This window comes from Hemitrygon akajei, chromosome 3 (assembly GCF_048418815.1).
Source record: "Hemitrygon akajei chromosome 3, sHemAka1.3, whole genome shotgun sequence".
Lineage (NCBI taxonomy): Eukaryota > Metazoa > Chordata > Chondrichthyes > Myliobatiformes > Dasyatidae > Hemitrygon > Hemitrygon akajei.
Genome location: NC_133126.1, coordinates 122,569,495 through 122,592,718, shown reverse-complemented (window position 1 = coordinate 122,592,718; position 23,224 = coordinate 122,569,495). Strand labels below are relative to the sequence as shown.

The window sequence follows — 23,224 nt, the reverse complement described above, 5'->3', positions numbered from 1 at the left end:
TACCTATGAATCCTGTCTGTAAGAATCAGCTCCAAAAATTTGACCACCGCTGAAGTAAGACTCACCGGTCTATCATTTCCAGGGTTAACCCAACTCCCTTTCTCGAACAAAGGAATAACATTGGCCACCCTCAAAACATTTGATACTACTCCTGTAGCAAAGATCCTCGCCAAAGGTGCAGCGATCACTTCCTCACCCCAGGTTTCTGAGGAGAGGAATTCTCAGTAAGACCTAATTGCTCTCAGTTTTCCTAGTATGGCAAGAGGATGTGGTTGATCATAATTCTATATTTCCTAATGACATAAGAGGCTATTTGGCCCATCAAGTTTATGTCAGCTCGCAGAACAAACCCCATTCCCCACTCATTCTCCCTGTAACCTACTCTCCACAAATTCCCATTACCACCACTCTCTTACACACTAGGGGCAATTCATAGTGGTCAAGAAGCCTACCGACCCGCACACCATTGGAGAAACGGGATCGCCTGGAGGAAGGCTATGCAGTCAGGCGAGAATGAGAACCCACCCCCCCACCCCACGTGCTAGAGCTGGAACCGTGAGGCGGCAACTCTGACTGCCTTACCATTGTGCTGTGAGGGGCAATAGAAAGGTAATGAAGACACCAGGAGGAAAATGGATGGTCATCTTCCCAACAGCTTGATCGGGTGAAGCCCCCTAACTGATACCGAAGTCCCTCAGTTGAGCCTGGGGTTCACTTGCGAGGTAGAATTTTGTGTAGGAGGTATCAAACAAGTACACTGCTTGGCATCAGTGCCTACCACTGTCACCCCTTGCACCCCCCCCCCACCCCTACTCTCCAGGGCTTCAGTATGCCAATTAGACAGAGGTAGTGGCAAAATAATCTAGCCAAACTGCCTACAGAAGTTTGAGGACCCAACACTCAACTTTGTATATGGGAGTGAAACACTGCTTTTATCGAATATGTGCCATACAGAAAGCAAAACTGAGGTGCACAGTGGCTCCAAGGCAGCAGATACAACTGAATTAATCCTTTTAACCCCGGAGCACAGTGCACAGAAACAAGACACACTCACCGCTGGGCGGGAATAAAGTGGGCATATTGTTTGAAGAAGAAGAGAACTGGCAAGGAACATTGCTGATGAGGACTGTGGCTGTGACAGAGTTAAGTTCTGCAGCCTGGAGTAGGTGTGGAATGAGAAGCAGCCTGTTGTTGTCTGGCAAGGCTGAGGCGGGAACCCGAACATCAGCTTGACAGAAGATCAGATATTTACACAAGAGACAGAGAGAAACCTTTGCACATTCAGCCGAAGGAGATGAAGGCAGAATATACAAGGACAGCACATGCAGCTAGGGGAAGCGGAGGAGCAGGCTACAGCTGAAAATCAGGGAGCAACCCAGCATCATCTCCCAGAGAAGATTAATTCTCAGTGTTATGCTCCTTCCAGATTTCATGGATAAAAATTATGAGAGAACTGCGTTTTTGCCTGGACTGAGTTTGCAATCGGAGTGCCTTCCCCAACGCTCTTCCTTAAGGCAGTGAGGGATCGGGTCTCTCCAACCGTTTCCTCAAGACCCAGTCAGACCCGGCCCACAACTCGTAGACAAGGAACAAGCAACCCACGGTGTAGAAAACTGAGTAACACCAAGGGACCTCATCTTCCCGGGGAGACAACTGCATCTTTTTGCCAGCCTGTGTGACATTGTAGACTCTGGATCAGAAGCAGCAACGGCATGTAGTGGGAAGCCTCTGACTGTAGTGTTCAACTGAAAGGAGATCTTTGCTTCTCTCTGGAGGAAGCTGTAATCCTTGGTGTAAACTGGATCTTCAGTCTCCAGCTCAGAGGAGGTGACGTGATCACAATCCATATTCCCAGAGCAAAGAACAAAACTTAACATTCACAATATTTTATGCTTCCCTATATCTCTGCTGCTGTTGGCAGTAGCACTCACAAATACAGATGGCCACTTCACTTGCCGAGCTCCTGACCATTACGCTGTGTGTCGACTTTGTGCTGTTCAAGTTGGTGCAGCCTGACCGGAGTGCTGCGCGCACCATGGGGCGGAAACCTCCGCCAACCGAGAAAGGCCTGGACCAAATAATAAACGTACCCGACAGCCAGCAGGTAGGTGACCCCGCAGGTGAGTGAGTGTGTGCGTGAGTGAGTGAGCGACAAGAAGCCCAGGCGGGATGAGTACTCAATAAAGCAAAGCCTTGGGTAAGTTAGTGAGTGAATGAGCGAGTGTATAGGGTGCTGGAGTATCAAGCAAGAGAGCCACATGCAGGGGAGTACAGAAAGTTGGACGTTACTGCTGAGGTCCTACTATTCCAACTTTTGGATCTTTTCAGCAACTCAAAGGCATAAAAGAATCGTGTCCCTAAAGAATGTATCAAAGATAGTGATGCAAAGGATGATTTGGGACTTCTTTCAGCTAAAAGAATGGATTACAGTATAAAACTAGGCAAAACCTCTGTGGTTTCTACATAGAACAATGGATAAGTAGAGAGAGTGAGCTGCTGGTTGAAAGATCCTTAAAATGAGTGGAACTTAACTTCAGTTTCTCCTTTACTTCCACTGGCATCTCATCAGTCTCTCTGCTGTTTTGAAAAATCCATCTTCCTCACTTTCAGCTTGTAAAGGTATTGTGCTTGCCTCCCCTACTCCCAAACTTACATTTCCTCACTGGCCATCTTATACTGATCGGTCAAGTTGGTATCTTTTACGATCTTTTTAATCTCGCTAGCATTAGCAAATGAGCAGCCTCCGTATTGGGGGGTCTATAGAGAATGTTTTGGAAAGACACAAGAGCCAGGATTTTGAGGATGGGCAGGGTGGGAGTGTTGGTGGAGATGAGTGGGCAGTGAAGTGGAGGCTGTGAAATGAGGGAAATACGAAGACATGGGGTAGAGGAGTGAGAAGCTGGTGGTAGAGATATAGAAACCAGTCAGGAGATGATCTGAGAAGAAGTAGCAGAGAAGACATGAGAAATAATTAACAACTAATGGTAAAATAGGGGGAGCCTAGTTAATAATATGGTTAGCTCAGGAAGAAAAAGGCAATAAGGGGCTCAATTCTTTAGATATGGCACAAAGACAGTGAGGCTTTTTGACTGATTCAGATAGCTTACATGTTCAGTTATGGGTAACCAGCAGCCTTATCGTAGATTTGGGTGGAGGTCAGGCAGGGATATTTAGTTACAGGCTGGGATCCAATCAGTGAAAAACAAGAAGGAGGCCACAAAGATGTGGGGGATGCTGAGGGATAGACTCGGAGATGTTTGTAAATAGTGAGTTGTTTTGACTAGCAAGCTCACGGAAAGCAAACTTTGCCCTCTGCCCGAGGAGATGAAATTGTCCAGCCCTGCAAGCTTAGTGTGCCAAGAACGCTCAGTGATGATGAACATGATACTACGCTTCAGTCTGATATCATTCGATTGTCATGGCACGCGATGCATTCCTAAGCATGTAAACGGCACCACTCTCTACTTAAAGGCACATGCAAAAAGCACAGCATGCAATGTATTGGGAAGGCTCAAACACTGCCTGCTTTAGGACAGAAAAAGCGCGAGAAGCTAAGGAAAAAGAAAAGAAGGAAAATAAGGAATACAAAGTTGCTGCATTGGAGCATGGAACTAGAAAATAAATGCACCAGCTAAAAGATTTCCAGGAGAGTTGGGAGTAAAAGGATTGAGTGGCCTTGTTTATGGAAAATAACTGTGCAATCAGAGAAGGGAATATTCTCAATGATGACCATGGTTGAAATTTAGAAATATAAATGGATCAGTTTCCAATTCAGATCAATTAAAGATTCCTAGAAAATTATGTGTTGCTTTGAAGGAAGCAGAAAACTATGTGAGAGACTTAAATGACCCAAACATTAAGTGGAGGGCTATGTGGGAGGAAAGCATTAAATTAATCTTAGAGTAGGTTAACAAGTCATCATGAACATGCCAGTACTGTGCTGTAATGTTCTATGTTCTATTTTCATTGGGATATAACATAAGGAGAGAATTTAGAGGCCAGCATGGTAGCATAGTAGTTAGCATAACGCTTTACAGTACAGGCGCTCCGGGTTCAATTCCCACCGCTGCCTGTAAGGAGCTTGTACGTTCTCCCTGTTACTGCATGGGTTTCCTCCAGGTGCTCCGGTATCCTCCCACAGTCCAAAGACCTAACAGTTGGTGAGTTAATTGGTCATTGTAAATTGTCCCATGATTAGGCTAAGGTTAAATCAGGGTTTGCTGGGTGGCACGGCTCGAAGGACCAGAAGACCCTATTCCTTACTGTATCTCAATCAAGCAATCAATAATCCCTGTTGACGTTTTCTACTCTTCATTAGGTATGTGTCATTGGCAGCGGTAACACTAATTGCCATTCAAATGGTTGATGGTGAGAAACTTTGCAAGCTGTATACTGAAGGTTTCCAATACTGCTGTTGAGTTGGGAGTTATAGTATTTAGTAAAGGAATGGCAGCATATGTCCAAATTAGTCACTTCCTTAATTATTACGAGATATTTCCATCAGTAAAACGTTGCAGTACTTGATCTATTTTCATTAAAAATTAAGTAAGTGACTGAAAAATATGTGGCAGTTGGGAATACAACACATGGGCGAATACAGGCAGAGCATATTCCAACAGAATACGGGCCAATCTGTTTTAGAATGAGGTAGGTAATAAATAAACACTGAAAGATAAAGAAACATACTGGAAAATACGTAAAGAAAAGAATTGAGACATTAAGGATATTATTTCCGCTGAATCGGTAATCTAAGCAACCATTGTTGAAGAAGGATTTTTTAAAATTCTTACATTTTGGACTATGTTAGATATATTGAGATAAGAATTTGGTGGGTTTTGCAGATTTTTGCATGATATGTGATGTAAGGCAATAAAGGACATTATAAGATCATAAGACCATAAGATATAGGAGTAGAATTAAGCCATTTGGCCCATCAAGTCCCATTTCGTCATGGCTGATCCATTTTCCCATCAGCCCCAAACTCCTGCCTTCTCCCCCATATCTCTTCATGTTCTGACCAATCAAGAAGCTATTAACCTCTGCCTTAAATATATCCAATGACTTGGCCTCCAGAGCTGCATGTGGCAATGAATTTCACAGATTCACCACTCTCTGGCTAAAGAAATTCCTTCTTGTTTCCATTCTAAAGAAATGCTCCTCTATTCTGAGGTTGTGTTCTCTGGTCTTAGACTCCCATACTATAGGAAACATCTCCCCATCCACTCTATCACGGCCTTTCAAGATTCAATAGGTTTCAATGGGGTCACCCCTCACTCTTCAGAATTCCAGTGAGTACAGGCCCAAAGCCATCAAACTCTCATCAAATGATAAGCCTTTCAATCCTGGCATCGAACCTCCTTTGAACCCTCTCCAACGTCAGCACATCCTGTCTTAGATCAGGGGTCCAAAACTGCTCACAATACTTCAAGTGAGGCCTCACCAGGGCTTTATAAAGCCCCAACATTATATCATTGCTTTTATATTCTAGTCCTTATGAATGTAAGAACAAGACTATGGGGACAATAAATTAAAAGAAAAAAAGACTGTGAGGAAATGATAATGCTCTGAAAAGGTGGTGTAAAGTCAATGAGCCAAAGGACTTACTTCTAAAGAACAATATGGCAATGATATATGGTGGAATTGTCTTCATTTGTCTGTGTAGTTGGCATGGGTGCAATTGTATTAAGGGAAAGTAGCTGGTATAATCAGTGCCCTTGTCAATCAACCAAGTATTCACCCTACCAGGGCAGATAGTGGCTGGTATATTAGTATTTATCTGTTCAGTGTAGCAACTAAGCAAGGTTTCTTCAAAATTCCCTTCTTACCCTGCAGCTCCAGCTCCCAGAAGATTGAGAACAAGTAGCGTGATTCTGTTTCCAGAGATGGAAACTAATACTGCCTAGCCTGTGCTTTTCACCCTCACCCAGGTTATTTTCTTCTTCAAGCTAAAAGATAGTGTCAGATAGGCTATTGTCCTACCCTAATGTAGATCATCTGTTCAGATGTAACATTAGAGGATAACAGATTAAAATGATTCAATCCAGAATAATTGACATGACTGTTAAATTCCTTTAATCCACCCATTGCATCTTCTGAGCTCTCTGACACTGGGTTGAGTTTGAACTATCAAATTCCGCTTCTTTGACTTATAGAGATGGGTATATTTTTAATGGAGACACAAGGAACTACAGGTGCTTGAATTTAGAGCAAAAACCAAGTTCAACAGGAGATCAACAGGTAAAGGCAGCATTTGTGGAGGAATAGTTTGGGCTTTACTTTGCTTCCGGACCCACGTTTATTTGTAAACTGGGATTTTTTTAAGATGGAAGTGAAGTTAGACCTGAACTACTTAAAGATGCTTGGTGCTGAAGCAGTAGTTGAGGTAATGCAAAACAAGCAGCTGGGAGATTATGATAGAATTTGGCTGTTCTTTGCAACATTATTTTACTTATTCTCTATCAACAAGATGGATTAAGTAGCATCATGCAATGAGTGTTTGATGGCTCTGGGCCTGTACTCACTGGAATTCAGAAAAATGAGGGTGGATCTCATTGAAACTGATTGAATATTGAAAGGCCTTGATAGAGTGGATGTGAAGAGGATATTTCTATAGTGAGGAAGTCTAAGACTAGAGGACATAGCCTCAGAATAGAGGCACGGCCTTTTAGAATGGAGATGAAGAGAAATTTCTTTAGCTAGAGGGAGTGAATCTGTTGGATTTGTTGTGTGAGGCCAAGTCATTGGGTATACTTAAGACAGGTTGATAGATTCTTGGTTAGTCAGGGTATGAAAGGTTATGGGGAGAAGGCAGGAGATTGGGGCTGAGAAGAAAATTGGATCAGCCATGATAAAATGGCACAGCAGACTCAATGGGCCAAATGGCCTATTTCTGCTCCTATATCTTATGATCTAAGATGATGGTTCATTTGCTCAAATAATAGACAATGAGGTGAATACATCTGATGGAAGCTAGTAATAAATCCAAATGCCTACAAGCATAGTTTATAAAAAAAAACAAGAGTCCATGAAGGCAACAGTCCTTAATCCTAATCCTTCTACTTCTACAGTCCAAATCCTATGGACATAATTCAGAGTGGTTTCATCTCAATAGATTCAACACATTCAGCGATGGTTGTCTAAACTTCCCTGGTTGTATGTATTTTCCTTCAGAGAAGTTCAGTAATCCATTCTCAGTCACTATAAAATACTAGGTTAGTGGCAGAATGAAGTTTCCAATCGAATACAGAGTGGCTTAGTGATTTCTTTTATACTGTTGTACCAAATTCTGATGCCGTGTGTGTTATGGGTTATTTAAGAGTAAAATTACAACTGTATTAATCTAACAAATTCTCCCATGGCAACGAAAGCATAAGTAACTATATAGTGCTAAACCTCCCTCTACACTATGTTACTAGATGTACCAGGCCTGGTACAGTAAGGGGTTGAAACCATGTCTAACTTCCTTTACATTATTTGATCAAAAACTCCCAAGACAGGATAAAGTGTCCCCTGAACTTAACCGATAAATATTCTGAGGACAGGTACAGTATGGATCAGTTACAGACAAAGCTCACTTTGCATGGACCTATCAGGCACACTAAGGTCAAATACTGTATTGAGTAAGGATAAAGTAAAGCTGCCTCTTCAAGGAGGTGGAGGATGCTTCATAATTAACTCATCATGGTGCAGATCTGTCTCAGTCCTGCTCACCTGACCTGGACCATCTAGCTGTCAAATGTTGTCCTTTTTATCTGCCTAGGGAGATTTCCACCATCATCCTGGCATTCCACCTCAGGCTAGTATTAAGCAGGCACTTGAGCAGCTAAGTTCTGTAATCAGTTGCATGGAACAGGTCACCCTGATACCTTCCCTATCATTGTGGGGCATTTCAACCAGGCCAGCTTGAACAGCTACCACCAATGTATCACCTGTAGAACCAGAGAAGCCAACACACTGTTCTACGACCATCGAGAATGATTACCATGCCATCCCTCGTTCACACTTGGCAAAATACAATCACCTGACTGTACTTCTACACCAAGCATATTAGCAGAGATTAAAGACTGGAGCACCAGTAGTTAGCTCCAATAAGTTATGAAAGTGAGCTGGAGGAGCATTTTGAGCTAATAGACTGGACAATTTTCATGGATTCATCTTCAAGTCCATATGAATATGCCACAGTTGTCACTGACTTCATTAAAACATGAGTGAATGAGTATGTACCTGCGAGAAGATACTGGACATAGCCAAATCAAAAGCCATGGATGAACCAGGAGATTCATAGTCTGCTGAGTACTAGATCTATGGCATTGAAGACCAGTGACCCAGAACTATACAAGAAGTCCATGTACAACCTACTAAAGACTATCTTACGAGCAAAATTCTGACTGAGGTTAGAAACAGAATTGGATACATGTCTGCTCTGGCAGGGTTTGCAGGCCACTACTACCTACAAGCAAAAACCCAACATCATGAATGGCAGTGATGCTTCACTCCCAGATGAGCTCAACACCTTTTACGCACACTTTGAAAGGGAGAATAACACTACATCTAATCAAATCCTGCAGACCTTGTGGTCTCTGTTTTGGAGGCTGATGAGAGAACATCCTTCAAGGGGGTGAACTCTCGCAAGGCATCAGGCCCTGATGGTGTACCTGGTAGAGCTCTGAAATCCTGTGCCAACCAATTGGTGAAAGTGTTCAAGGACATCTTCAATCCCTCACTGCTGCAGTCAGAGGTTCCCACTTGTTTCAAAAGGGCAGCAATCATACCGGTGCACAAGAAGAACAGGGTGAGCGGCCTTAACAACTATTGTCCAGTGGTATTCACATCTACAGTGATGAAGTGCTTTGAGGGGTTGATTATAGCCAGAATCAGCTCTTGCCTGAGCAAGGACCTGGGCCATTGCAATTAGCCTATCACCACAAAAGGGTCTACAGCAGGTGCAGTCTCACTGGTTCTCCACTCGGCCTTGAATCACCTGGGCAATAGTAATACTTACGTCAGGTTGCTGTTTATTAACTGCAGCACAGCATTCAACACAATCATACCCTCAGTTCTAATCAAAAAGCGCCAAAACCTGGGCCTCTGTATCTCCCTCTGCAACTGGATCCTTGACTTCCTCACTGGGAGTCTACAATATGTGTGGATATTGTAAAAAACTTGTCAATTCAGTCAGCTCCATCATGGGCACTAGCCTCGCCAACATCCAGGACACGTTCAAAAGGGGATGCCTCAAAAAGGTGGCATCCATCATTAAGGACTCTCATCACCCAGGACATGTTCTCTTCCCATCAAGGAGGAGGTACAGGAGCCTGAAGCCACACACCTGATGTTTCAAGAACAGCTTCTTCCCCTCTGCCATTAGATTTCTGAATGAGCAATAAACCCATGATCCTTAGCATTTTCCCCTTTTTGTTCTTCTTTTTGCACTACTTAGTAATTTTTTAGTATATACTTCTTATTGGAGCATACAGTTTTCATTACTATGCATTGCAATGTACTGCTACCACAAAACAACAAATTTCATGAAGTATGTTGGTGATACTTATTCTGATGCAATATTACAATAAATGCATTGAGGACAGATTATAGTAGGTTGTAGTTACAGAGTAAATCTCCTTTTACGACCTCCCATATGTTAATATCATTCATTCTTCTGTAGCCATTTCTGTTCTGAAAGATTTTATGTTACTCTTAGGATATGGTTGGCAGAGGCAAGGTTGGAGTTAGTCGCCCACTCCTGGTTTACCTACAGACAACTGTGGCCAGCATTATCTTTGAAACATCACGGTAATGACGTTAGGGATAGATCGATGGTGAAAGTCCAAATCAGTGTGAATTAGGTGAGGGTGCTCCCACACACCAGAATATTCTGTTCTTCTAACTAATCAAAGCCAATGATTGTGGGTACAGGGAAGGTGGGTGCTGAAATTACAAAGGCACTGGGTATAAAGTCCAATCCATGCTGCCTGTGCACAAGGAGCAATGTGCTGCATCTACAGTGGTAGTTGATTCTGAAACCAGGTCTTCTAGTCATCAAGTAGAAGAAATAAAGCACAAGAAGTAAAGCAGAAAACGGAATGGAGTTGAGATGAAGGAGAACTGATGCTCACAAGGCATTATTCCTCTGTTCAGAGGAATTCAGTTAATTCAATGATTTTTGTTTAGTTGCATTCAAAAGTGCATCTTTGGAACTGAAAAAGCTATTTGGAGCTTAAAGGCTCTTCAAGGTGGAATGTTTGGGGGAATATGGTAAGAATTTCTTTGATTGTATAACGTTCACCATATTCCCCCCAAAAATACTCCACCTTGAATCACATCTGGTTCTTTTTGAAGAGAACTAGACTCTTTGCTTCAATGGCCCATTTATGTTGTTTCTTATATTCTCTCTGCATTGCAGTTTTGTTTACTAATTTTTCCCTTACCATTGAATCCTCCTGGCAACGTGAACAAATGCCAGAAACAACTTCACCAATCTCTTTCAAAATCTTAAAAATTTTCTTGTGGTCCCCTTAAAGTAACCAAGTCAAACCTTCCCCTCACTAAATGTCAGATTTTAAAGTCTGACACAATTTCAGTTGTCTTAAGCCATTTTTGGAGACACAAGCTTGCATTTTTAACTCATGGTATGACTATTTCTTTACCCAGCTCTTTACATTGAAGGTCACAACAGTTTTTATGAGAAATATTGCATCTATAAAGCAAATGTTTGCTTTTGCAAAGAGTGGAATCTGTGCCAGATTATCACCTGCAACTGGATTTCATCTGATTAATCTAGTAGCATATCATAAGCTACCTGAACTAAAAAAATTATTGTCATTGCAACTGGCATAAAATTGCAAGGCAAGTATTCTTATTTAATTATACAAGGACAGAAACGTATAAAAATCCTGCGTAAAAGACAATAAAAATAAAATCAATCTTTATAAAAGGCCACTTGTGTCCTGAGTAATTAATTTCTTCAGAACGTGCTTCTCACACATCTTGATGATTGGTAGTACTTTATAAAGGCTATGGTTTATCAGTATACCACAAACATGAGAAAGTCTGCCGTGCAGTCCTGAAGAAGGGTCTTGGCCCAATCCGTCATCTGTTTACTCTTTTCCATAGATGCTGCCTGACCTGCTGAGTTCTTCCAGCATTTTGTGTGTGTGTTGCTATGGTTTTCCAGTGTTATGTTTGTGATATTTTATTCATAATGAATTAAGTATCTAAATTGAAATTAAGATATATCAGCCATATCTCGTCGGGAAGATGACAGCGTTCAGAACTCAAGGGCATTACCGGTGGCTGAATTGCAATGAGGGGAGGAGGAAATCTGTTTAAATTTCCAAATTTGAACCTGTAAAAAGCCAATCCCTTAATGGAAAGGGCGGACTGGCTATGATCAGTGGCATTTAAACTCCAGTCAAAATCCCTGCACTCAGTAAAGCCTATTGGCATTTAGACAACAGATAACAAGAAAAGTGTTCCCCAGCATGAGTTAAAATTGTTGTTGGGAGTAGGGGAGAGAAAATATAAGTCAAAAACAAAGAAATATTGTGCAATTGCTAGGCTAACGTAGTGATTGGTGGATTGGACCTGATCGGTAGTGAGTGATGCTCTCCAGCAGTGTCAGATGCATGCTCCTGATTAGTCTACTGTATCTGATTCTTGCACTAACTCGTCTTTGATACCCAGATCTGTCCACATTCCTGTGCTAAATGATGTGCTGTAATTGCTGCACCGACTGATCCACTGAATTGAGGTAATTATCATACTCTTGTATCAAATTGCTGCAATGATTGATTACCCTGGCAGACTTAAACCAATTCAAATTTCTGCCAAGACTGCGACCCAGTCACCGGCTGCAATTCTGCCTCACTACATTAGCACAAGCACTCATCTCCTGTGCCTGAACAGTGAGGTGACTATCCCCAATGCCAGATGCATACAACTTATTTCAATCAATAGGCTCTCTTGGGAGATTTAGCTGTGGCCTTAGAAATGTTATTCTTCTTCTGTGGGAAACAATCAACTCAAATGAAGACTGCACCCCTAAGTGCGACGCATTTCATTTCTAATGAACAAGGAGCACAGATACCATGAATTCTCTAAGGAATCAAGAAAGATTCACATCAAGACCATCAAGACAGCAGAGCTGTTGTTTTTGTGTGTGTGCTCACAGTGGGAAGGGCGGCTTGTTGTGAGCAGCAATCTAGGAAACCTAACCTTCCATGCAGAGTAATAAATGCAAGGTGGAGTTTCAGGAATTTATTATTCAAATGGACAGTAAAGGATTAGAGATCACAAAAATAAAAATAATTCTGAGGAACACATCCAAGTACTGGAGAAAGTCAGAGCATCTACGGAGAGGAATAAGTCCTGAGAAAGGCTCTCGGCCCAAAACGTTGACCATACATTCCTCTCCATAGATGCTGCCTGACCTGCTGAGTTCCCACAGCACTTTGCAGGTGTTCCTCAAGACCTGATGTTGTGGTGTTCACCAAACTTGGCAATTAGCTTGCAAACGTTTCATCACCGGTCAAGATGACATCCTCAGCGTGCAGCTGTTGCTCTCTAGGAGTGATCACGTTTATATAGGCCCTCTTTCGCATGCCTCGGTCGTGATTGGCTACCCCTTCAGTTGACCTTTGAATTCTATTGGCTCGCGTTTCTTTGGCTGTAAGGGGTTTCTAGATTGTGCCTATCTTGATATGTCTGTTTCCCAAGTTATCATAAGAGAACCTTGCTCCTAAAAATTCTCGCGTTTGCTTCATGTTTGCCTGCAGTGTCCTAGGTTTTAGAAGCATGGTTACAATTTACTAAGACCAATTAACCTACCAACTGGTACTTCTTTGGACATTGGGAGGAAGCCCACGTGTTGATGGGGAGAACATACAAACTCTTTACAGGCAGTACCGGGAGTTGAACCCAGGTCACCTGTACAGTAAAGCGTTGTGATGACCACTACATTACCATGCCACTTTACTGAGTGCCAAATCTAAAAGCCTTCCAGTTGCTGAGTTTATCCCTGACACAATTTAAGTATGATTATTGAATGCTAACTTTATCCATCTGTGTAGGCATTTCTCAAGGTATCAATAGCCCAGGATAAATAGTTGCATCGATTGCTTCATCAGTGAACTTTCCCCATGAGCTCAGGGGTGTGACTATTAATATCACAGTGTTCATTACAACTTTTCCTAAGACATCAATCGTAGTTAGTGATGTTTGTATAATGACGATATCAGGCTGTGCCTTTTGGGCAATGGTGTGGGTGTTAATAGGGGGTGAGTCACTTATCACACAAGACCCAGTTTCTGCAATGACCAATAAGCTTAATGTTGCACTGACTAATCAAATAAATGTTTGATCAACAGTGCCCACATCCTAAGATAGTGGTCAACTTAGTGATGGTGCTGCTACTGAGGCTGAGTGGAGAGTGCAGGGTTTCACTATAATGATTACACTCAGATGGCAGAGCTCTCAGATGTTATCCAGACACTGCAGAGGACTTTGCTGCCTTCGTTTAGTGAAGAATTCTGCTGTACACTGTGATATCATTAATGAGATTCCAGCCCCTGCACTAGTTTCATAAGACTCTGCTGCGTACAGGTTAGCGCATCACTATTACAGCAAAAGGTGCTGGAGTTCACAGCTCAATTCTGGCATCTTCCGTAAGAAAGTTTGTACATTCTTCCCGTGTGTGCATGGGTTTTCTCCCACAGACCAAAGACATACTGGTGAGTCGGTTAATTGTTCTGTGATTAGGCTAGGGTTAGGACCATAAGACTGTAAGATATAGGAGCAGGATAAGACCATTTGGCCCGTCACGTCTGCACTGCCATTTCATCACGGCTGATCCAATTTTCCTCTCAGCCCCAATCTCCTGCCTTCTCCCAATAACCCTTCATGCCCTGACCAATCAAGATCTATCAACTGTGCCTTAAATACACATAAAGACGGCCTCCACAGCTGCCAGTGACAAAGAATTCCACAGGTTCACCACTCTCTGGCTGAAGAAATTCCTCCTCATCTGCGTTATAAAAGGCTGCCCCTCTATTCTGAGACTGTGTCCTCTGGTCTTAGACTCTCCTACCATAGGAAACATCCTCTCCATATCCACTCTATCAAGGCCTTTCACCATTTGATAGGTTTCAATGAGGACACCCCCTCATTCTTCTGAATTCTAGTGAAGACAGGCCCAGAGCCATCAAACGCTCTCATACGAGAAGCCATTCGATCCTGGAATCATTTTTGCGAGCCTCCTTTGAACCCTCTCCAGTTTCAGCACATCCTTTCTAAGATAAGGGTCCCAAACCTGCTCACAAAACTCCAAGTGAGCCTTCACCGGGGCTTTATAAAGTTTCAGCATTACATCCTTACTTTTATATTCTGGTCCTCTGGAAATGAATGCTAACATTGCATTTTTCTTCCTCACTACAGACTCAAACTGCAAATTAACCTTTAGAGAATCCTTCACAAGAACTCCCAAGTCTCTTTGCACCTCAGTTTCTTTTGTATTTACTCTCCATTTAGAAAATATTCAGCTCTTTCATTTCTTCTACCACAGTGCAAGACCATACACTTCCCGACACAGTATTCCATCTTCCATTACTTAACCCATTCTCCTAATCTGTCCTTCTGTAGCCTCTCTACTTCCTCAAAACTACCCGCCCCTCCACCTACCTTAATATCGTCTGCAAACTTTGCAACAAAGCCATCAAATCCATCATCCAAATCATCGACATATGCGTAAAAGGAACGTTAAATCGGTGGGTTTCTGAATGGTGCAACTTGTGGTGAAGGGCCTATTCTGCACAGTATCTCCAAATAAATAAATAAGGTTCATTGTATCTTCTCTATTTTGCATTCCATATCTTTGTTTCTTCTCCTTCTGAACCCATATGCATTTTCAACTGCTTTCTCAACCTGACTCCTTGAGGAATTTATTTACTCATACAGTAGATCACTGTCTATTTCCCTACCCCTTTATAATCACACTGCTTACACTATAAAGCCTTTCCTTATTCTTTCTATTAAAATACATTGTTTTGCACCTTTGTCTGTTGAAGTTACTCTGATGTGTCTGCCCATTCTGCCAGGCTTAGCTTTGTCCTCTAGCTCGGCCACCTTCCTTTAGAGGAGTTACTGAGTTGAAGAGCTGTCTCAGTCTCCCTTGCTCTGCAGAAGCTGCCTGTCTTGGGCAATTTTTGTGTTTAACATTGTACAAGTCCAGTTAAATAATGTACGTCAGGAGGGTCTCGACTTCTTGCTGTAAATACAAGTAATTAAAGCAAATATATTTTTCAATCTGTTAACATAAAAAGGTTGCTTTATTTTTAAAATTTAAAAACAAATGGAAAGTGGCATGACTCAAGGTAGTTGGAGGGAGCAACAGCCTTGAACTGCATGGTGTTCACCAGCACCCCCTGCTGAGTGAACCAATCCTCCTAACCAAAGCTTCCACCTGGTCCTAAATTCCACCCTGTTCAATCTCTAATGAAAATGAATCGAAGGTTGTAATGTCATGTGAAAATTTGCATTTTACATTAAATGGTGTTAGCATCTTCCCAGTGTCACAAATTTATGTTAAAAATAGGACAAGATATTAAAAATTATAAATGATCGTCTATCTGCTGCTAGTGCATTGTTGGGAAGGGGCAGAAAGAGTAAGGATATTAAACATGGTTTGCCTATCTGAAACCTAAAGAGTGAGAGGTACCAGTTTCACAGAGATGTTTCAGCTTCTGCTTAAAACACAGGAGTAGGCCGGATGGGTCTTTGAAACTGCTCCACAATTCATTAAAATCATTGTATTCTATGTTATCGGTTATATTCTAACTCTCTCCCCATACCATATATAACCATATAACCATATAACAATCACAGCACGGAAACAGGCCATTCCGGCCCTCCTAGTCCGTGCCGAACTCTTAATCTCACCTAGTCCCACCTACCCGCACTCAGCCCATAACCCTCCACTCCTTTCCTATCCATATACCTATCCAATTTTACCTTAAATGACACAACTGAACTGGCCTCTACTACTTCTACAGGAAGCTCATTCCACACAGAAATATCTTTAATATCTTGATGTCTATCTCTCTCTCTTTCTTAAATCAGTTCAATAAATTTGCCCCCTTTGCTATCAGTGGTGGAGAACTCCACAGATTCATGAGCCTCTCACAGGTTCTCAACCTGGGTCCACCAACCCCTTGCTTAATGATATTGGTATAAAAAAGGTTGGGAACCTTTGCTCTAAGTGAAGAATTTTTTTCTTATTTGTCCTAAACATTTGAGCCTGTACCTTAACACAATGATGTCTTGCTCTAGATCCCTCACAGCTAGGGAAAACATCTAGCTTGCTTTGCCCCGTCAGAATTTTGGACTTTTGTGGAAGAAACTTGGTTCCTCAATGCCTACACTGTCCCAAAGAGTAAGAAGGAAATCCAGGTGAGGTCATGGAGGGCTGGTGTGTGGCTGATGTTGTGCCTATATTTAAGAAAGGAACAAGGAGAAATCATGGAAACTGTAGACAGGTGAGTCTCAAATCAGTTGTGGGAAATTGCTGAAGGAAATTCTTTGGGATAAGATACTTGAGTATTTGGAAACCCAAGCTCTAAGTAGGAAGAACCAGTGTGGCTTTGTGTGGGGTACATCATCTCTTACCAAATTGATCGAGTTTTTTAACTAGGCAATGTGAGAGATTGATGGAGCTAGAGCAGTGGATGTTGTCTACATGGATTTTAGCAAAGTGTTTGTCAAAATTCCTCATGGCAAACTAATCCAGAAGATTAAGATGCATAGGGTCCATAGTGAACTGGCTGTTTGCATTCAGAGCTGGCTTGCATTTAGAAGACAAAGGGCAGTGTTCAAAGGAACTGGAGGTCTGTAATTAGTGATGTTCCGTAGGGATTTGTGTTGAGACGTCTTCTGTTTGCGATGTATATTAATGACCTGAATGAAAATGTAGATGGGTGGGTTAATAACTTTGCAGATGATACCAAGATTGAGGGAGTTGTGAATAGTGTAGAAGATTGGCAAAGAATACAGCACAATATAGATCAGTTGCAGATCTGGGCAGAGAAATGGCAGATGGAATTTAACCCAGATAAATCTGAGGTGTTGCACCTTGGAAGGGAAATGCAAGAAGACAGCACATCATTAAGGGCAACACTCTTAACAGTGTTGTTGAGCAGAGAGATTTTGGGGTCCAAGTTCATAGCTCTATGAAATTGGCTATACAGGTCAATTGGGTGGTTAAGAAGGCTTATGGAATGCTTGGTTTTATTTGTTGAGTTCAAAAATCAAAAGGTTATGCTGCAAATTTATAGAACTCCAGCTAGGTCACATCTGAAGTATTGTGTACATTTCTGGTCGCCCCACTATAGGAAGGCTGTTTAGGATTTGAAGAGGTTCACATGGATGCTGGCCGGTTTAGAGGGCATGTGCTGTCGTATGAGTCTGGATAAACTTGGGTTCTTTTCTCTGGAGAAGTGCAGGCTGAGGGGAGACCTGATAGGGGTTTATAAGATAGAGGTTATAAAATTATTACATAGAGTAGACAGGGAGTAGCTTTTTCCCAGGTTAGAACTGTCTAATACCAGAGGCATGCATTGAAGGTGAGGGGGGTAGATTCAAAGGGAATTGTGAGGGGTACGTTTTTTACTCAAAGAGTAGTGGATGCCTGGAATGTGCTGCCTGGCATGGTGGGAGAGGCAAATACATCAGAAGCTTTTAAGGGATATTTACATAGGCACATGAATATGAGGAAGATGGAGGGAAATGGACATTATGTAGGTAGGAGTGGTTAGTTCTTGGGAGCTTTTTGATTTATTTTTTAGCTGGATCGCACAATATTGTGGGCTGAAGGGCTTCTTCCTATATTGTACTGTTCTATGTTCTATGAACATCAGCTGCACAAATAAATTGTAATACAGACAGGAGATCTTTTCATGGTTCACAGATGAAACAAACTCTTTGGATTGATGATTCAGATCCACTGGACCTGCCCTCCTGTCACTTCTTCCTGTGGCCGTATCATGCAGCGCTTGGTTTGGCCGTGATGCTGTCGAGCTCCTGACAAGCCTAGTGGCCGATTCCACACTGCTCTGATCAGATCGGGGTGGTGAAGGCTATGTGAGCAGCTCTGTGCTTGCTGATAACATTAACACTGGTAACACAGCCACTCAAACAGCACATTCTCCCCGTGACTGCGTGGTTTTCTCCCAAGTGCTCTGGTTCCCTCCTACACCCTGTATGGCTTTTAGGTTAATTAGCTACTATAAATTAGTCCTGGTACAGCTGGGAAAACCAGCAAAGGGGCTTTTAATGGGTACGGGAGGGAATGTGAAGCAAAGAAATAAATGGAGAGATTTGACATTGATTCAATGGGTCACACGGCCTGCTTCAATTGCCTATAGGCATGAAAATAGTTAAATGGTGAAAACATTTAATTATTCAGTTATTATAACTTACATTAATTATTTGACTTAGGTTATTTTTAAAGTAATGTTCGCTTTTCTTTTCTAGCATTCTTAAATTAACCCACCTCCCCCAACACACTACGATAAAATAAGGAGTGATACTTACCAATAAATCAGTTTTTGGCTGGCCTCTGATGTCTTTTTAATATATTTTCAACACCTAACACTCCCACAAACAGCTGCTTCTCCAGTTACAGTTTCTTGGCTGAAACTAATATGGAAAACTATGGATTCTGGAGGTTTCTCTTTTCCCGCCTGCTCAGAATTCCAATACAGAACAAATTCCCAACTTCAGCACTCTCTTAAGCACTCTACTTAAGATCATTATGTGCAATATCTTGGACATAAATCAATATTTCTTTGTTATCAACACTGTGTCAAAGATCTGAAACTCTTCATCAAATATAGTGTGAGAACATCACAACAACATCTACAGCAGTTCAAGAACAGGCCCACCATCATTTTCTCAGGTTAGTTGGTCATGCCAATGACTGGAACTTTACCAACATTAACATCACACGGAGAGTAAAAATAAAAAAAATATATATTAGCAGGCTGTTGCTTGAGCAGCATTGATTACACTTTAAGTGAGCTTATGGCTTTATTAAAATAACCAAGAGTGGAATTTCACTGGAAAGTGTAAATTACACCAACGTCTCTTGATTATTGCCTAAATTCTTCAGCTGTCAGACTGAGCAGTTAAAAAGCAGACAGACAGTCTAATTGACTCTGGGTTCTCCGCATAGCCACAGGTGACTAAATATTGTGATAATGCCAATGCTACTGTGTCTTGTGAGGGCTAGAACAGCTTTTGGATTGACCAGGTACGTTGTAATGTGGAGCTGAAATCTGTGAAATTTGTGGAATACTCTTCGAAGTTTGAATTTCCAATCCTTAAAATCTTAGGATCAATATTTGCATAACTCAATGCGATGTATACAAACTGTTAAGCAAGAGGTCAGTTTTCAAATCATGGTTTTGTGTTGTTATAACATGTGCTACTTTTAGTAATATAACGTTTTGAATAAGCTCTTCTTGGGCTTCAAGTCTTGTACAAGTATCAATCCTAGCCGATGTTTCGATAATAATCTCTGCTATCTTCATCAGGCAGGGCTTATCTAGACCAGTGGTATTTATACCCCCGTCATCCTTCTCTCCTGATTGGTTGGCCCTCACCCAATCAGGTTTCCACTGTCCTACCGTGTTTACAATTGAATTCCAGTTCTTACTTGGAGTGAGACCTTTGTTTTGGTTAAAATTCTTTTCCTCTAGTTTTATTTCAATGGCTTTCCTCACCAGGTGGTCCCAAAAGCTACTGGCGCAGCACAATAGTTTCATGTCATCAAAGTCATTCCTAAGGCCATTGCAAATTCAATGTTCTGCTACCACCAATTTCTCTGGGTATAAATGTAACACCATAAGACCATAAGGTATAGAGGCTCATTGGCTCATTGAGTCTCCTCCGCCATGGCTGATTCAATTTTTCTCTCAGCCTCAATCTCCTGCCTTCTCCCTATATCGCTTCATGCCCTGAACAATCAAGAATCTATCAACTTCTGCCTTAAATATACGTAAAGACTTGGCCTCCACAGGTGCCCATGACAAAGAATTCCACAGATTCGGCACTCTATGGCGAAAGAAATTTCTCCTCATCCCCATTGTAAAAGAATGCCCTGAGGCTGTGTCCTCTAGTCTTAGATTCTCCCACCATATGAAACATCCTCTCCACATCTACTCCATCAAGACATTTCACTATTTGCTAGGTTTCAATGAGGTCACCACTCATTCTTCTGAATTCTAGTGAATACAGGTCCAGGGCCATCAAACGCTCTATATATGACTAACCATTCAATCCTGGAATCATTTTCGTGAACCTCCTTTGAACCTTCTCCAGTTTCTAAGAATGTGCTCACAATACTCCAAGTGAGGCCTCACCAGTGCTTTATGAAGTTTCAACACTACATCCTTGCTTTTATATTCTAGTCCTCACCACAGACTTAACTTGCAAATTAACCGTTAGGGAATCCTGCTCAAGGACTCCCTACTTCTGAGTTTTTGTATTTTCTCTCCAGTTAGAGAATTGTCAGCCCTTTCACTTCTTCTACCATGACCATACACTTCTCGACACTGTATTCCATCTGCCTTTTCTTTGTCCATTCTCCTAATATCTCCAAGTCCTTCTGTAGCCTCTCCACTTCCTCAAAACTACCTGCCCCTCCACCTATCTTCATACCGTCTGCAAACTTTGCAACAAAGTCATCAATTCCATCATCCAAATCACTGACATATAATGTAAAAAGATTCAGCCCCAACACAGACCCTGTGGAATACCATTATTTACTGGTAGCCAGTCAGAAAAGTCTCCCTTTATTCCCACTCGTTGCCTCCTACCAATCAGCCACTGCTTTATCCATGCTAGAAACTTTCCTGTAAAACCATGGGCTCGTAGCTTGCTAAGCAGCCTCATGTGTGGCATTTTATCAAAAGCCTTCTGAAACTCCAACTTCCCAACATCAACCAATTCTCCTTTGTCTATCCTGCCTGTTACCTCTTCAAAGAATTCCAACAGATTTGTCAGGCAAGATTTTCTCTTGAGGGCACCATGTTGACTATGGCCTATTTTATCATGTGCCTCCAAGTACCCTGAGATCTCATCCTTAATAATCGACTCCAAGATCTTCCCAGCCACTGACTAACTGACCTATAGTTTCCTTTCTTCTGCCTCTCTCTCTTCTTGAAGATTGGAGTGACATTTGCAATTTTCCAGTCTTCAAGAACCATTCCAGCATCTAGTGATTCTTGAAAGATCGTTACTAATGCCTCCCCAGTCTCTTCAGACACCTCCTTCAGAACTCTGGGGTGTACACCATCTGGTCCAGGTGACTTATCTACATTCATACAGTTTCCCAAGAACCTTCTCCCTAATTATGGCTAATTCACACATTTCATGCTCTCTGACCCCTGGAACTTCCACCATACTGCTAGAATCTTCCAGTACATTCACTATTTCATTGGCCCCCATTACTACCTCTCCAGCATCATTTTCAAGCAGTCTTGCCTCTCTGTTACACTTTATGTATCTGAAGATACTTTTGGTAGTTTCTTCAATATCTTTGGCTAGCTTACTTTTGTATTCCATCTTTACCTTCTGTCGGTTTTTAAAAACTTCCCAATCTCTAGCTTCCCACTATCTTTGCTCTATTATATGCCCTCTCTTTGGCTTTTATGTTGGCTTTGACTTCTCTTGTTAGCTATGGTTGTGTCATCTTTCCTTTAGAATATTTCTAACTCTTTAGGATATATATATCCTGTGCCTTCCAAATTGCATTCTGAATAATATAATAATACGTCCGAAGTTGTTCCTTGCAGTATGCTAACCTGAATTCCATCATTTGGATCAGCAATAATTAAAGTAAATGCTCCTATTGAATTAGTGGTTTAAAGACTCCAAAATCCTGCATTCTCTGCCACTCAGCATTACCTAGTTCTGAAACAATTGTAAATGTAATCAGTCAATAGGAGTAATAATTTTTGATTACAGAAACTTTTCAGCTGTGAAACGCTGATAGAAACAATAAAATACTAAACACACAATTCCTGTGCAGATGGTGACTGTGGAGGTAATGTTGTTGCCAGTATGAACTGACAGATCTGCAAGTGAGGAAATTGAAAATCCAATTCCACAAAGATATATTGAGGCCAAAATCTTGGAGTTTATTGATTAGTTTTGAGGAGATGATAGTATTGAATGCTGAGCGGTAATCCATAAAGAGCATTCTGATGCATGCATCTTTGCTGTCCAAATACTCCAGGGTTGAGTGAAGAGTCAATGAGATGGCTTCTACTGTGAACCTGTTGCTCCAGTAAGTAAATTGGAGCAGATCCAAGTTGCTTCTCAGGCAGGAGTTGATGGGAAAAAAGGAAAAAAAAACCAGCAGATGTTGAAAGTCCAAAACAAAAACAAAGACTTTTTGGAAAAGCTCAGCAGGTCAGGAAACATCTGTGGAAAGAGAAGCGATCAGTATTTTGGACCCAAGTTGACCTGTTGGATGTTTCCCAACATTTTCCATTTTGTCTCAAGAAATAGTAATTAGTTGTTAGTATGATCAATGTACTCTAGTATTCCCTTCAGCCTCAAGTGCTGTCCATCTTCTTCTTAAAAGCATCTATACTATTCACTTCACCTGCTCCCCATGGAAGCATAGTTGATAACCTTTAAACAGATATGCACTTATTTCAGATAACTGTTGTTCTTGGGGATGATGCTTATGATTGCAACAGAGTATATATGTACTCTAGGGAGATGTGAGTTTTGATTTGTTTTGTATTTATTTGTTTCCTATCCCTAATCGACGTCAAGAAGACAGAAGGTCCAACTTCTTGAACCTTTGTACTGAGCATATCATTCTAGCTGGAGTGGGCTTATATCAATAATGAAGAAGAATTAATGAGAATAATCAGGATGGTATGTGATTAATGGACACTGACAGCGTAGGTAATAACCTTACTCTTCCAGGTGGCAGAGGGCTTGAGTTTGGGAGGCAATGTTGAAAAGTTACTTCTAAACACACCTTGTATGTGGTAACTACTGAAGCCATCGTGTACTTAATGTGGTAGTGAATAGAGAACCAATCATGCTGACTGTTCCTTCATGTTACTGGAACATTGTTAGAGCAAGTGAACAGTATTCCAGCATGCTCTTGTGCCACTTGGATAATAAAAGACTTTGAGGAAGTTAGGAGCTAAGTTAA

At 41.6% G+C, this 23,224-nt stretch overlaps 1 protein-coding gene across 3 annotated transcripts in view; it reads left to right on the top strand.

Moving 5' to 3' along the window:
* The first annotated feature begins 1,204 nt into the window (after window positions 1–1,204).
* Window positions 1,205–23,224, top strand: part of LOC140723650 (erythroferrone-like) — a 97,050-nt gene continuing 75,030 nt past the window's right edge. For 2 of the 3 annotated variants that reach the window (XM_073038229.1, XM_073038221.1), the window contains exon 1: window positions 1,205–2,104. In XM_073038229.1, the coding sequence (XP_072894330.1) occupies window positions 1,940–2,104 (165 nt within the window). In that variant the 5' untranslated portion in view covers window positions 1,205–1,939. The remainder of the gene's footprint in view (window positions 2,105–23,224) is intronic. The other variant, XM_073038235.1, reaches the window with a different exon arrangement.